The 16,484-nt window shown below is 42.4% G+C and overlaps 1 protein-coding gene across 2 annotated transcripts in view; it reads left to right on the forward strand.

Annotated features, from left to right (window-relative positions):
* The window catches only part of LOC149771764 (furin-like protease kpc-1), a 109,224-nt gene that overhangs the window by 19,897 nt on the left and 72,843 nt on the right, over window positions 1–16,484 (forward strand). For both annotated transcript variants that reach the window (XR_016418158.1, XM_089948154.1), the window contains exon 2: window positions 12,645–12,776. Coding sequence is in view for 1 of the 2 variants with exons in the window: in XM_089948154.1 (XP_089804280.1) it covers window positions 12,645–12,776 (132 nt within the window). In the remaining variant the exon portion in view is untranslated. The remainder of the gene's footprint in view (window positions 1–12,644; window positions 12,777–16,484) is intronic.

Below are 16,484 nucleotides of genomic sequence, written 5' to 3' on the forward strand. Positions count from 1 at the left end.
AGTTTATATACTTTTTCAGAACACGTTTATTGAATGTTTCAAACATGAATACGAAAGACAAAAATACATAAAAGCCAAAGGCTTAAGTACAAGGATAAAAGGCACATGATAACGATGAACGTGGAATAAACACAAGTGTCTGTACAACAACATGTTTTGGGTAATGTTCTAACCAGTTCTATAGTAGGGGGTAAGGTCACACAAGTGTCCTCCCGAAAGGGTCTTTCAGGTCTGTCCACGACAGTCCTGTCCTGGGTGACGGGTTCTTCTGGCACCGTCACTAACATGGGTTGAAAAGTAACATTTTTCCTTGAACAACTCTCGTGCATATTGGGCCACTTCTTGGGTCCAAGCCTCAAAACCCCATTCTTTCCAGGCACGGAGATCTGTCCAATGGGGATGTAAGTTACAAGCTACACACACATCGTCATACACGTCTTGGGTAGCTAAAAGTTGACGAATCTTTTTTTCCTGTTGAGGTCGAGAAGTATCCAGATGAAACCGCAAGGCTTTGAGCAAAAGGAGTTTTTCGTGACCATTTAAGGCCATTTGGGTGATAAGTACTGATCGTAAAGAGTCCACAAGGAATCGGCTGGTAAACGAAATCCCAGAAAACAAGTCACTAAGACACACACCACTTGTCGTCCCAAATTGAATGGATACAGTTCTTGTAATAATCGATAGTAATGATCCACAGTTTGAATATGGTCATTGAGTTCCTTCCACGGAATCTGTTGGATGACATGTGACATAAACCGTGGCATGGCAGCCTGTTTTTATATTCTCTTTTTTTCGGATGCAATACACGTATTTTCTAGCCAGAGATCTTCGTTCTCCAGTAGGGAATCTAAATCTTGCATACTGTAACCGAAACGTCAGAGTTCGATTAGGTGTTTCCTCTTCCACTAAGCAGATTCCACGTAACAAATGTTGGTAATCCTTTAACTTGTCTTCCTCAATGCGTTGCACTAGGTGAATCTCGAAGTAACCATAATCATGAACATGTCGATCATTAGCGACCTCAAAGTTTTGAACAAGGTCTGACCATTGAAACAATTTCTGACGAATCAGTTCTCTTATACCATTCAGGTACCAGTGGTTAAAGATCTGGTGACGTAACGGATGCAATTGTTCTTTACGTTTCACTTGTATTTTCACCAGCTCTCGGTAAATCCTTTCTCTCAATTCCACAGGCAAAGCACGAATGTTCTCTTGTAAAGTATTCATGAATAGGTCAGTCTGTACAATTCACAAAAGTAATCCACATAGTGAGTAATTTCTGACCACTGCCATTCAGGGTAACGTCCAAGAATGTCACTTAACTCTTTTGATGTAAACGGTCTAAAGCGATATAATAGGAGGAATGCAACCTTGACCCAAAGAAATCTAACACACTGGTTGACTTTTTTCACTTTCCTCTTATGAATTTCTCGACACAAAAGTTCTACAGTGACCCATTGAGATTTCACTCTGGCAAACCCCTGCCAAACTTCCTTGTAAATCTTCTCTTGCAGTTCTTTAGGTAATGATTCAATATCGTTTTTGAAATGAAGTTTAAATACTGGTCTCGGTGATGTCCAACATTTGACTCCTAGCCAATCTGGTTTCTTCTTCGTCAACGACATGGTAAGTTACTTCAATGTCTCGGCCCCACTAAGGGTAAGTAATGACAATTCGGTGACCATCGAGCATGTTCTACGTAGGCCGAATCTTGCGGTTCCCAGTGGTGAAGTGACACACCGCAACTGAAGCACTTGACTTTATCTCCTTCACCCAAGTAGAAAAATCCGGCTCTGGCTAATTCTTCGGGGGTCGGTCCTCCCAGATACTTTGGCCATTTTCCTTTGAACGATTGAAGACGATTTTCAAAGTCGCAGTATTCCGACAAACGCACAGGGAACGAATATTCGTCTTTCACAGGTTCGTTTCGATGAGGGTTGAATGACATGGGTAGGAGTTTGCTCAGGGCTGGATGACATCCGTAGGGGGGTAGACGTGAAGGTGAACATTCCCCTTTAAAACGAAACCCAGTAAAATGTCCAAGAGGACGAGCGGCATCAGTTTCGCATCCCACAGGTTTGATACGCACAGCATCCCTTTCCATGATAGGGGTAGGGACACTAAAGTTCCCATGATGCTTTACGGCATCGCTCAGGTCACAACGTACAGCATCGTACCCATCGCAAGGCTCACAATCGCACTCGTCTGCAAACTCCGTTACGCAATTACAATGGTAACCACATGGACAATCGCAGTTTCCTTCCGGACATTTTCCGTCGCAATGCCTGGGTCTTATCCATCCAGTATTAGTCACACAAGAGGAAGATGCAACTTTTTTACAATCCCCAAACTGGAACGATGTCTCTTTCAAAGTATTCATCTTGTTCGCTCGATCTTGGTAGTCACAATGAACTATCGATCTTGACCATAGCCCCCTTTTTATACTAGTCGCAATGCAGTCTCCAGCTTGTACATCTTTCCTTTTTTACGTTTTTTATGTTTTGTTTCGGAAGGTACCGTCTCTAAGGTACCGTCAACATTGTACCGTAGTGTGATGGGTGGAAAGGCCATATAAAGGTAAGGGCAGTGCGGAGACCATCGAGTATGTTCCAGAATAGCTGAATCTTTATAGATACATAGATCCATTCGTAACTTCAGTCCGCAAGCGAAACACTGTACCTCGTATCCCAATCCTGACTCAGGTCCCAAGTAGACAAATCCTGTTCTAGCTAAAACATGCGAAGAAGGTAATCCTTCCCTATCCGTAGGCCATTTCTGAAACGTGTCCAATCGACGGGCACAATCACAATAGTCAGGTAAGAAGACTGGAAAATGGTAGGGTTTGAACTTGGAGTTCTCATCGGGTTTCTCACTCGATTCTTGCAGTGGCGAAGTCATCTTTCTGGTGGGTGACTATCCTCTTACAACCAATGTTTTATACCAACGTGTCCATACGGTAAGGTGAAATGATTGGGAAGTCGCACTCGCTTCTGGTACACGATTTGATAAACTTTTTCCAAAGGTCGACTGACGATGTGGTGAGTGGGTAAACGTACAATCTTGTTCGGTTGGTGAGTGGTCACTTTAAAGTTTCCATCCTCTCCCGATTGCAAGGCTTCTTTCAATACCCCAAAGTTGACCACTCGACTGGTACGATAATTCAGAGTCAGTCCTTTCACTTTGCACGACGTGTGCACTTCTCCTTGTTTGTCCCGGTATTCGTAGCCGTAATTTTTGGGACCGCCACTGACGAAACTTAGAATCTTGTCGTCGGGATGCTCGTCTGTCCAGGCTCCTAAACGGTCTCCTTCGATGTTAGGGTGATGTTGAATCGGGTGATGGATGTAAATGCAACTGTCCGTGTCAAAGTACAGGACGCGTTCTTCTAACAGTTCTAAAGCTTCGTACAATTTTAAGCGAGCATGGGCTGTCACGTAAGCCGCAATGATGACATTTCCAAAAGGGTCGTCTTGTACAAAGTCCAGATCTTCTTCGTAATTGACCAAGATCAAATTCTCTCGAACGACGTCCACGTGTTTCATGTATTTGGTTTTGTCGTGAATCATCTGGAAGTAGCGGGAAGGTTCTGTCAAATATTCCGTCTTGGGTAAACACGGTCGTTGTGCCATTTTACCCCACAAGCAATTTAACATCACTTTGGCAAACGATCGCCTGCCTTCGTTTTTCTCGATGTGGTCTAAAGTGATGCCTTCTTGTTCCAGGTATTTCTCTTTGAATTGTATTTGGTCTTCGGGAGTGTGACACCAGGACGGATAGCCGCTGGCTTCTTGCTTCAGTTTCAAAAAGGCATCCACGTAGTCAACGAAAATGCCTTTCTGACTGGGATCACCCTTGCGGTACTGTTGTGTCTTGGGAAAGTGGCAAATTTCGTACACTTCTAACAGTTGGTATCCCATGTCCAGAGCTTTGAACAATTCTACGCTGACCCAGGTTCCCGTCAAGGCCCGTTCTTCCTGGCTGTGATGGCAAGGTTGGTCTTGGTTGCACGTTTCGGCACAAGTACGGCACAAGGGAAACATCAGTTTGCCTTGACAATGGTGAGGTAAGACGGGATGGTATAGGTTCGTGGGAGGCAAAACTTTGCACTTCATCAAGCCTTCGTATTGTCTAATGTTTTTCAGGTCGATGTGTTCCGTCAGCAATTGCGGGTGCCCTACAGGAAAGCGACAATATTTGCACACGTATGGATACAGCGAACACACGTCCAAGTATTTGATTTCTTCTCCTTTCTCTTCGTCGGCTTGGTACAGCAAACAGGTAGCATTGGTCCTTCCTCCGTACAAACTATCCCTTGGGTTCAGCGGGTCCATGAACTGGTAACTTTCCACGAGGCGTTTAAACTCGGGATCGATTTTCAAACGGTGATCGTATTCGTGTTCCCACATTTCTACCACTTGGTATCCTTGCTGTTCTAACTTCAAGCGTCGCTGACAAGTGTCCTGGTACAGGTCTTCCATGGTTCGTTGCAAAAGCTGATTTTTGGTGCCACGGTCAGGGTAACAGACGGGACATCCGTGAAATAAGCAACCGTTAAACTCGTACACGATCTTGGGGTTTTCTAAGTCCCAGCCATCGACCGAATACGTTCCGATGGTCTTTTCGCCCCCTCCGTTGCGGGCATGCTGAATCCACTTGTCTTCCTTGTCGCACAAGTAATGTAACCAACGTAGGGCTTTGACCGAGTATTGACGTTTGACATAGTGGGTCGTTTGAGGACTGATGACAGCCACGGTGTTTTCAGGCATGAATCGTTGGCGGTACACTAAGGAACACGCTTTGGCAATGGTGCAAGCTTCTTTCAAAGGATCGACCCCTCCGTGTTCCATGAACAGTTCTCGAAATTTTCCACAGCAACGCCGTAAAATGTCCACGCCGGAACGACAATACTTTAGCATTTCTTCCTGAAAGTCGAAAGGGTCCGAGGCGTGAGCCTGGTACCAAGCGTAGAAAGCTTCTCGTTGTTCGGTACGCATGTTGTCGGGGTCGTAATAGTGAGCCTCAGGTAAATGGGGCAGAACGGCGTGTTGATTGGCTTCCGTATTGAAAAAGTGTGGAAAGTACCCTTTAGCCATTTCTGTCATTCCAAACGTTTTAGGCATTCGACTCAAAGGCATGGCCAAGTAACTCATCGAATCTTTAAACTGCACTTGTCCCACTTGCATGAAAATGATTTTGGCTCCGTTCAAAGTCACTTTAGGACGCTCGATGCCTTGTTCCGTATAGTACCTCAAAAGAAACTGTCCATCGTATCCGGAGAAATTGTGAGCCATCACCGTGGCATGACGATGACAATCTCCGTAACGTTCGATGTCCTCTTGGCTCCACGTCTTGTCGACGGGGTCTAAGACCCATTGGGCAAAATCGGTTAACGTGTTCGGCCCCCGAAAGATTTTTTCACGCCCTCCGGGAATCTTGCTGCAGTGAGGGCAATGACTGAAGATAGGTTCTTGAATACACTTCTCGCACGCTCGATGAGCCACGCAGAAATTAGGAATGTGAATGCCAGTCTCTTGCATGCATTCGAAATCGAAAAAGATGAAATTGCCTTTCTTCTTGTGACCGTCCTCTTTCTCTGGTGGGGGTTGGTATTTTTGCACGTAACATTGGTGTTCCAAGTCCACGATGTGGTGACAAATGTGACATTTTTTCTTTCCTGAACATACGTGTGCCTTGGTATTATTGGTACGTATGACTTGTTCACACGTAGGGCACAATCTCAGCAGTTGACAAGCGCATTTCTTCTGTGAACCTTGCGTCTTCAAATGTTGTTGGTAACAGGTAGGGCTGACAAACGTGCGCAGACAAGTTGAACAAGGCACTGGTTCTTCGCTCAGACAGGGTGAAGAGGCCAAACATCCTGTGCATTTCGATCCACAATGCTTGTGTTGCTCTCGATTATTATAACCATGGTCACATTTCTCACAGTAATAACCGTATCCCAGGAATCCGGTGATACTGGTAATGGTATCGAAATGGTCATCGTGATGATAAACGTGAATGTATTTTCCGTCCTTAAAATCTTGCCCTCGAAACAACAGAGACCCGCGCACTTCTTGAGGATGCACTTTCAAGGTGTAGCGTGGAGCTAGAACATCTTGCAATTTTTGCATTTCAGGAATGCCACAGGGTGTGTCTTTGGACAGGCCAGCTTGTTGCAACAGGAGTTCTGCTTCGTTTCGTTGTTTGGCTCGGTCCGATTGTCGAATAGTTTTCCAGGCTCTTTTCCATTCTGTCGTGTCGTTCTTGTTGGCATAGGTTCGTCCCACCACGATGGCACGGGCTAAACACATCTGGTCATGAGGATTGTGAATTTGGACAAGGCTACGCTTAATGCTGCGAAGGTCGTTCACCAATAACATCTTTTTGCGTCCGGTCCCTTGAGGAGGAGAGACGTGGGTCATGTCCAATGTGGCTTTTCCATCGGTGATGTCAAACTGGTCATTAGATTGTTGCACGTGTTGAATCTTGTCCATGACTTTGGAAGCGGTCAATTCTGCAGGGGTGCTAAACTCGATCCAAACAGGGGATTTCAAACCGTCGTGTTGTATGGAAAGTCTCAAGCGATCGTCTTCTTTGGGTTGACATTGTCGCTTGAGTGCAGTGAGCAGAGAATCCCACACTCCGGTGATGAACCCTTCTGCTTTCTCTAACGGTACTTCGGACTTGAAATCTTTAAACTTCACCGTGTATTTGTAAGCCGTGGTTCTAAATTTTCTAGAGGAACGCTTTTCCGTCTCTCGAATGGAATAGTATTTTTCAGGTCTGACTAAGGGTGGTGAACTTGGTTTAGAGGGTTCTGATTCTGGTTCACTCATGTCCTCTTCAAAATCACTGGCATGAATTTGTGCCAAGATTTCAGCCCTGGTTCGAGGCGATAGATCACGTTTCTGCCTCTTACTTTCTTCTTCTTTCTTCTCGAATGAATTAGATCGTTTCATCTTGAAAGCAAAAAGTCAAATGACTCAAGTTCAAACACCATGAGCTACTTTATAGTCATAGCAGACCAGCGTATATAAAAAGGGTGTGTGTCTTGTCCTTTCACTATTCATTTCACTCTCAAGCCGAGCACAACGATGGAAGAGACTAACCAGATGGAACGTTTCGTCAGAGCTTTGCGAGGGGTCATTAGAAAATTCTCTTCAGACCAGCCTACGGACTACTCTCCTTCCTTTCGAGATAAAAGTCAAGATACTTGCTATATCTGTCAGAAGAAAGGGCATTGGTCTTCAGAGTGTCCAGACCGTGAAAAAAGAACAAAAACAGGGACTAAAAAAGACAAAAGTCAAGATACCTGTTATTATTGTAAAGAAAAAGGACATTGGTCTCCAGATTGCCCAAAAAAGAAACAAGAGGAGTCAGAAGAAAAAAAGGATTCTTCAGAAGAAGAGAGGGATTCTTCGAAAGAAGAGAGGGATTCTTTAGAGGAAGAAGAGGAAGAAAAAAGACAATTCTATTTACAAGAGGCAAAGAAACAGGAGAAGAAGAAAAGAAGAAGGGAAGAAAATGAGGAAAAGACGGTGAAGAAATTCAAAAAACAGAGAGACTAAACAAGGAGACAGAAGAAGTCAATGAACTTTTTATTAAAGTGTTGTGTTGTGAATTGTGAATTGGATTGTAAAAAAATGGAGAAAAGAATAAATGAATGATATAAGGTAAGTGTCTTTGAGTTTTGATTTTAAAATAAGAACGTACACTCACTCACTCATACACAGACACGTACTATAAGGGTAAAATGGGTGGGTTTTTTTGAGTTATTGGCAAATTGAAATTGTATTTCTTTTCGAGAAATGTGGGTGGCCCTGAAAAGGGCCTTTTTTCTTCATGGTGAAGGGGTGAGTTTAAGCAATCAACTTTAACTGCCTTATGCCTTTGCCACGGCCAAGGCCTACTTCTGGACTGCGTAATGTTGATAATGATTGGGTTGAAATCACTAAGGGTGGTACGGTAGGCTTAGTCACAGGGTTGACGTGTTTAGCTCGGGAAGGTCGTATTCTCTTCGGTCGTGATAAAGAAGTCTGATACATTTGTTTCAGACTTCTTAACTCCGCTAAAATGTCCAACAGTACCGTGACCGTTTGATTTTCACCCTCTATTTTCTTTGCTGTAACTTCTTCTTGCTGTTGCTGCTGTTGTTTTTTTCTTACCTCTTCTTCTTCTTGCTGTTGCTGTAGAAGAAAAGCCTGTTCCGCTTCCTTTTGTCGTTGTATAAATTTCTCCAATTCTTCTTTCTGTCTCTGTCTAAAATTCTCCACTTGCGGTAATGAAGAAGGTAACGAAGGTTCCGGAACAATTTCTTGCGAGGAGAGAAAATCCACAAAATCCCAATTCACCTCTTCTGAAAGTAAGTCCGGGTTCCCTTGGGCGGTCTCCGCTGCTGGTGCACCCCATTGGATCGTTTTCTGAGTTTCCGTCATGTTGAATCACTGTCGCATAGATTGACTGCACACAAGCGCTAGCGAATCTATATTGACTAAGTGACGTCACAGACTGCTCTCTTCGGATTGGATGCGGGTTGGCTGAATTTTGTAACGCGTGTTCGGATTGGTGAATGAACTCAATCCGTTTCAATCCTACCTCTGCCTATAAATAAGCGCCGTTGACTGCATTGATTCACCTGTTCTAGTCGCTTCAAGATGTGGACCACAGTTGAGTCATCCACCCTTGTGTCTTCCATGATGTTTGGGACAGACTTGCTCATGTATGTCCGATCGAAGTGGACCGTTGTCCACAGGACAAACACCAGCCTGTGGATACGTAGGATCTACGTTGAAAGACAAGGATGCCTAAAAAGAGTGCTGATTTACGGACCAACAGTGAGACGTAGCCTAAGGACAAGAAGAAGACCAATGCGGTGCCATTTATGTTAATGAATAGATTAACATAAAACCCAAAGGCCCTTTTCAGGGCCAGCCATATTTCTCGAAAAGAGATAGCCTTTCCATTGCCTACCCCTTTTTTTTATTTTATTTTTTAAAAAAAATCCCATGTTCAATTTCCCTTGACGCTATACAGTCCCACCCTGTTTAAATTCCTTTGACGCTATACAGTCCCAATTCCCATGTTCAATTCCTCTTGAGGCTATATCGTCCCACGATTTTTCTCTATGTTAAATTCCCATTGAGGCTATATGTTCCCACGATTTTTCTCCATGTTAAATTTCCATTGAGGCTATATGTTCCCAGGGGTGTTTTTAATGCTAATTCCCATTGAGGGTATAATATCCCCCTTCACTACTGGCGAGGCAATCGAAAAGCTGAATAGGCTGTTAGAAGAAAGGAAAATAACCTCAGGAGAGTAGGCAGCTACAATTTTGTTTTGTCAGGGGCCTTTCCTCTTGGCCCCATAATCACCTTTGTCCCCATAAACACTTTTGTCCCCATAAACGGTTTTGTTCGATAATTCCATTCCAATATTATACCTTCGGACCACTTAAACGTAGGATTTCCCGTTGTCCTCATACCACCACTCCCTACATTTCCCGTTGTCCCTTTATCCCCCCCCACACACACACGCACCCGGCATGTTATCCAACGATTTAATGTTATGTCTCGAAGGTCTCCCAATAGCCCCATACAACTATTTTCTATGGATGGCAGGACGAATGGTTAATGTGCGGGAAGTTAAAGAGAACTACCACACTACTATGAGTCGCGACAGAACAAATGAAATTCTGACACGAAACAGTGCCAATAAACTTTTTCGTAGGCCGTAGTGCCAGAAGAGACAGCTGGCGACAAGGTTTACATTCATGATGCTAACAACTCCTGGCTACGGCAAGATGGCTTCGTACCACACTTTGCTGGTGCATTGATTCTAGTCACGTCTGATGACCCCACGATTTTCGATAACAACATTGAGGTACAAGAAATAGCTAGCACTACAGCTTGACTGCAGAAAGTAATTGAGACAACAGTCGAAACAATGACAGGACAAACTCATTATGTTATCATCCGTCAAGCAGGTGAGAAAACTTGTTACACATAAATATATTGCCAGGAATAACGAGACAAAAACGTGAAGCATTAATCGCAATGATAACAATGTGCACTTACACAAGACAACTGCTAGTTTGTGGTAAATGCTCTTCATCTCATAGGTTCCGCACGGATACCTAGAATACAAGTAGAAATGTATTTATTCTATTTGCAAAAAACATTGCGATGACAATTTTTGTAGCAAAAAGACTTTGATGGCTAATATATTTAATATGAAATGCATCATTTTGTAGAGGCAGCTTTTGGATCTGCTGGCTTTTGGCTCTGATGGCTGCAAGCCCCAATGACACTACCCAAACAAATACAGCCAAATGGTGATAGATATGTAAATTGTAGAGCCTGTTTGACAGTCACCCTTGTTTTTGTTTACTTGGATTTATTCTATTTTGCAGTATTCCTGATACTGCAGAAAGACGTCTTCTTGGTCTCCTTCTTGTTCCAGCGATTCAGCATTACTGTTCCAAGACATGCTAAGGGATTCAGTGTTATTGTGATATGGCTTCGTCATTCGTTCAGTATTGCTGTTCTCTGGCCTGCTAAGGGATTCTTGTGTGGCTATCATATCGTCTAGCACTTTTGTTTTGGTTTATCACACAATCAATAATTTCTGCTTGTGTTTACATTGTTTATTTGGGGAGAAGGTTGGGGGATTTTTTTCTAGATCTGTAGGCCTATTTCAAAGTCTAATAATGTCGGAATAACGGTTACATTTGGCTATTGTTTTGCACCGAGAGAACAAAAGCAAGTTCTCCATTGTTAGTCTCGATCTCACGGAATGCATCGTATAGAGAATATTGGCCCAGAGCTATTATATCTCCATGCCAAGACAGAGACAATAAAACAAAAGGCACCACCGATACTTGGTTAGAAATATAAATGATTCCAACTTTACCGTACCCAATATTCCATACGTCTGTGTGTGTTTAATGACGACTGTGTGTGTGTGTGTGTGTGTGTGTGCGTGTGTGTGTGTGTGTGAAGAAATGGCTGTAGGTGTGGATGGGCCACAATCTGTAAACGTAACTCGGCCGCGTCCGCACTGGTTTCTGTTGTATTAAGTTTGGCATTTTCTAGTTCACAATCTAGGACTTTGTGGTCGTCGTTATGAAGGTGGCTAACAAGTGCTCTAAGATTTTCAATTTACAATCGTGCCAGCCATAAATCAGCTTCAGCTTGTCTTGCATTACTGTCCTCTACGAGCTTTTCAGTCACATTCGTAACCTCCAGATGTTTTTTCACATAAATTGTGCTTGAACGTTTCTAGCTCTTTTTTGCACCGCTCCGGTGGTTTAGTTGCTAGAGCGTCCGCCGCGGATGCGGGAGGTCGTGGGTTCGATCCCCGGCCGAGTCATGCCAATGACTTACAAAAATGGTACTAACAGCTGCCTCGCTGGGCGTTCAGCATTAAGAGGTGAGTGTTAGGACTGGTCGGCCTGGTGTCAGGATAATGTGACTGGATGGGACATCATACCACATGTCTGTGGCATGATGCCCCAGTGCTAGGCATCACTATAAACTGCCACATTACAGACATCGTAGCGATATAATTGAAAAAATGTTAAAGCTACGTTAAAAATCCAAAATCACATCACATCACATCACATCACAGCTCTTTTCCGTCTTCCTCTGGCTCTTCATTTCGCCGTCGGCGATAGGACTGTGCACCTTTCATGTTTGGGAAAGTATTAAATTTATTTTCAACACGATTGAGTGGCACTTATTTACTTTCCATACTTTTTTACTTTGTAAGGATATTTGTTCTCATAGTGGTGGTTACCATAACAGTTATCAATATCCAGTTGTGGGAGTTGTGATAGTTGCCATAGTGGTGGTTGCATAGCAATTGCCAATATTCAGTTGGTAGTGGTGGTTGCCATAGCAGTTGTAAGTATCCAGTTGTGCTAGCCTCAACATACTTATTTACTACCAAAAACAAGTCTTTGCTTGTACTCTAATAACATCTTCCTTCTGGAGCGATCGACTTGTACTCTAACAACCTCTTCCTTCTGGAGCGGATCGACTTCTTTGTCTATTGCTTTGCTCTGACTGCAAACTTGTTTTTTTTTATATGATGCTACCAATTATGAAGTAATTTATTACTCCAAGTGTGACATTCCTGGAAGACATAAGAAAGAATAAAATAAACCAGGGATCAGTTATCTGCCGTTGGTTCCAGATAATAGAAACAATAATTTGGTTTAGCTCCGTCTCGTTTAGACCGACAATTTTGTTTCGATAAAGATCAATATTTTCTGATGTTGTTTTGTTTTACTGGGTATGCATTACTTTCGATGAGGACTATCTTTATTTGTCTCTGAATGAAAATAGTTGATCTACAAATCTTGTAAATGCTCTAACATACGCAGAAGTAAATAAAGCTATATTTGTTTCTATTTGTAAATAAATAAAACCTGCACACGTTTTCAAACGTTTACTTTTGAAACCGAAATATGGGTTTTTTAAGGGCGGCTTCTGTATAGTATCCACCTATGTGCCTTTCAACCGCCGTATCCACCCATGTACCTTTCAACCGCCATATCCACCCATGTACCTTTCAACCGCAATATCTTCTTTTGCTTTTGAGTTACCATGTTACTGGTTTCAAATCTAATGAGAAATTTGTTTCAGTTCTTCCTCCCTAAAAAGGCGCTGCTTGTGGCAAGATCAAAAAGGAAATCTACCGGACCTCAGTCGAAGAGATTCCTGTCAGCGGAGGAAGAGATCAATGAGGACGTAAAAGGCTTCAGGCAAAAACCAAATGTGCGTCTTTATATACTATGTTATTGTTATTGTTTTTTTAATGTCATGTTTTGTTTGGGTAGGGGCCTAGTGGTGGTGGGGTTGGGGCTTGTAATTTTCCTGCGAAATGTATCGTATAACCCTGATAGATATTTTATTCCTTTTATCCTTTGAGAGTTTTCGGAACAGAAGTTTTGTTTCTTCACGTTCAAGTATTAAGTTAATTTCCACGTAGCATATCCTAACAAAATAAGACAGAAAGATGCCGATAGATAGATAGATGGATAGATAGATAGGTTCGTTGGTTGGTTTGTTGGCTGACTGGTTGGTTGGTTGAGTGAGTTAGCTATAAATCGATAGACACATTTAGAGACCTGGTTTTAATGTTCACCACTTTTCATAAATACACAATTTATTGCACACAAGTGTTTGTTTTATGAAAGAAAGAGCTTAGCAAAGTCTGGTTTCTGAGAGATAATAAATTATCAACAGACTTTTTCCACCATATTAATACTGAAGGTTTCTCTTTGGTAACGACAAGCTTTTCAGCTAATGTGACCACGAGTAAGACGTACTTCACCGATACCATATTTCTTTCATTATGCATAATCTTTCATGAATTTTATTATGAATCAGACTTATCGGTTTGAATAGTCTTCGATGAAATTTGCTGACTGTGTGGATTGTTGAGAGGCATCGAAAAGACCAAAGGCAATAAAAGAACTAACGAAGTTTATTCTTCACATATAACGAACATTGTTGAAGAAAACATTAATTGCTGTGTACCAATATTAAACTGTGGTAACACAAAACTTTACATCAATAAAAGAAAAGCATATAGTTGATTCTTACATAAGAGTTGATTCTTACATAAGCTAATATGATGCCATTTTATCTTGTTTAAAGTAACAAAATGTATTTCCACTGCAATTTGCCACACATAAGATGTGACGCCACCTATAAATCAGTTACACCACGATATTGCTATATGTTAATTTATAGCATTTAATATAACAACGCGTCGTTCCAGAAAGAGTCAGTTTAAATGTTTATTCTGTGCAAAAAGTGCTATTTTAGAACTGACAAGTAACGATATCAAATTGAATCTTTCTGCACAAATACAAGTTAACTATCAAATAAAACTTGGAAAATTACTTGATTTCAATGCATGAGTTGATACAGATCACCAGACATTGCCAGATGTCATTCGCAAAAATGGTTTTGGCAAATGCGACAGCGACGAAATCCTCTTGGTGAGGAAATGCGCTGAATACGACTTCCTAATCAACAAACAGTACTCCACCCAACAAACCGCAACAAGACGTATCCAGCCTACGCACGCTCCAAGCACTGTTATAGTTTTGTCTATCTCATGGTCAGGAGTAGAGACCGGGAGGATGTCCAAGTGATGAAGGCTACGAGAATTGCAGAATGCTGGACTGACCACAGGCTCATAGTCTCCTAGCCCAATATCGAGATTCAGCCCAGCAGGCGACCACAGGGTAAAAAGTAACTAAAAAATCAGTGTCTCCAAATTGAAACAAGAGAATTTGGAAAATGGCACTTATCGAAGCACTGTGCAGCCAAGTAGATATAATCGATATAAACTCCAAGAAAGTCGAAGAACACTGACAATATCTTCATAGATTATGTACTTAACTGGATTGAAACCATTCAGTCACGCCCAACGTGAATGTCAAGATTGGTTTGATCCGAGCAATGTTTTCATACAGGGACGTCCAAATGAGAATAGTTGTCTACAAAAGGCTTCTTTAGAAGAGAACATTTCATCATGCAAAAAGGTAGAATGTTCATGGCTAAGGCAGATCAGATTCAATTCTATGCAGACAAGAAAGACCCGAAGAACGTCTATGATGCTTTGAAGAATCTCTACAGCCCATATTCATGGTAAACAGCTCCAACATTTAGCGCTGAAAGTATCACGTTGCTCACTGACAAAGTAAAGCACTGCAACAGCATCTTCAATCAACAACCTTCTCTCTGCCAGGAGGCACTTGATCGAGTGTTCCAAGTGTAAATCAACATATCATTTGCTGATCATTAAAAACTGACCGAAACTGAAAACGAATTGTCCTGCTGTCAAATGACAAAGCATTGAGAGCGGATGCTATAATAACAGAAATCTACAATGCCGGAGGCTCGAACATGGCACAGAAACTGACATAACCACTTCAGTCAATGTTGAATCAGGGAACTATATTCCAGGAGTACAAGGACAACAATCGAAACATTTCCTTATTGTCGATACTGTCAATATTCTTGCCAGATATCTGCTCATTTGCCTTGTGGCATGACATCGATCGCGGAAGTGAGTTAGCGTGGCTTCAGGAGAGGACGAGGGACATCAGAAATGGTGCTTGCAGATTATAACCTTTAAAAGAAAGGTCATGAAAATACCTCCAACCTGTACACCACATTCGTCGACCTAGCAAACGCATCTCCCAGTCTTCCGTCGAGGTCTTTTGTTGCCCAGAGAAATTCATGGTTATGTGTCGGCAATTCCATGATGGCATAAATGCTCGTGTCGTGGAAGACGATGATTCATCTAAACTATTCCAAGTCAAAATGGATTCAAGGAATTCTGAGTGGTGGTGATAACCATCTTCAGTAAGATGTTCTCTGTCATGCTTACTGATGCATTCCGAGACGATGACGCTGGGATTGACACCAGATACCGGACTCATTAATCTGGGGATACTACAGGCAATCAGTATAGTAAACAGAGATGATTCATCAGCATATAGCGGAAAAGCTTTACGTAGAACCTGCCATCAGAATAAATGGCTAAACCCTCCTGGCAGTGGAGAAGATTACATATTTCGGCAAACTACTGTCACGTTCAGTCCACATGGATGATCAAACCATCGCCAGAATTGCTAAAGCAAATGTGGTCTTTGGCAAACTAGGTGCAAATATGTGGAAGCGCAGGGGCCTTAGACTACAAATAAAACTTAATCCATTGTGTTGCTGACCCTGCTTTATCCTGCAAAACCTGAACGGTGTACAGACTCCCGCCAAGAAGCAAGACCATTTTCACATGGACTGCCCGGGGAAACTGATGAGGATAACATGATACGACAGGGTTCCAGCCACTGAGGTTCTCACAAGGTCATAGTTGAGATGGACAGGCCTCATCATTAGAATTTCTGAAGAGCGACTACCAAAGAAGATTTTCTATGGCGAGTTAGACGGCGCTCGGGGTGGTCAGAAGACATGCTTCAAAGATTCCCTCAGGTCATTCTTAAAACACTTCAACATCGACCATGAGCCTTGGGAAGCTCTAGCGCAGGATCGCACCAACTAGCGCAGTCTCATCAATACTGGAGCTACAGACTTTGAACAGAGGAGAATTGCAGACGCAGTGCAGAAACTCGATCAGAACGGCAACACGTCTTCTGTTGATCGAATTAACACAAGCGACATCTCTGTCATGTTTGCTACCAACAGTTCAGAGCACAATTTGGCTTAATCAGTCACTCACGTACTTATATAACCCAAATCATCTAGATAAGTCATGGTCATTTTCAAACTCGAAGGTAATCAACTTAATTTGTAGATTATATATATATCAGGAGTGCACAACCCGTGGAAGCTGTACAGAAGTCTGGTCGCAGTTTGCTAACAAACCCAACTGGTTTTCCCAAACCAGGAAAGAAAAGGAATTTTACTGAATACGCAGCCTTAGAACACTGAAACCAAGCGGTTTAA

This window comes from Sinohyriopsis cumingii, unplaced genomic scaffold (assembly GCF_028554795.1).
Source record: "Sinohyriopsis cumingii isolate HCF-2022 unplaced genomic scaffold, ASM2855479v2 utg001673l, whole genome shotgun sequence".
NCBI lineage: Eukaryota > Metazoa > Mollusca > Bivalvia > Unionida > Unionidae > Sinohyriopsis > Sinohyriopsis cumingii.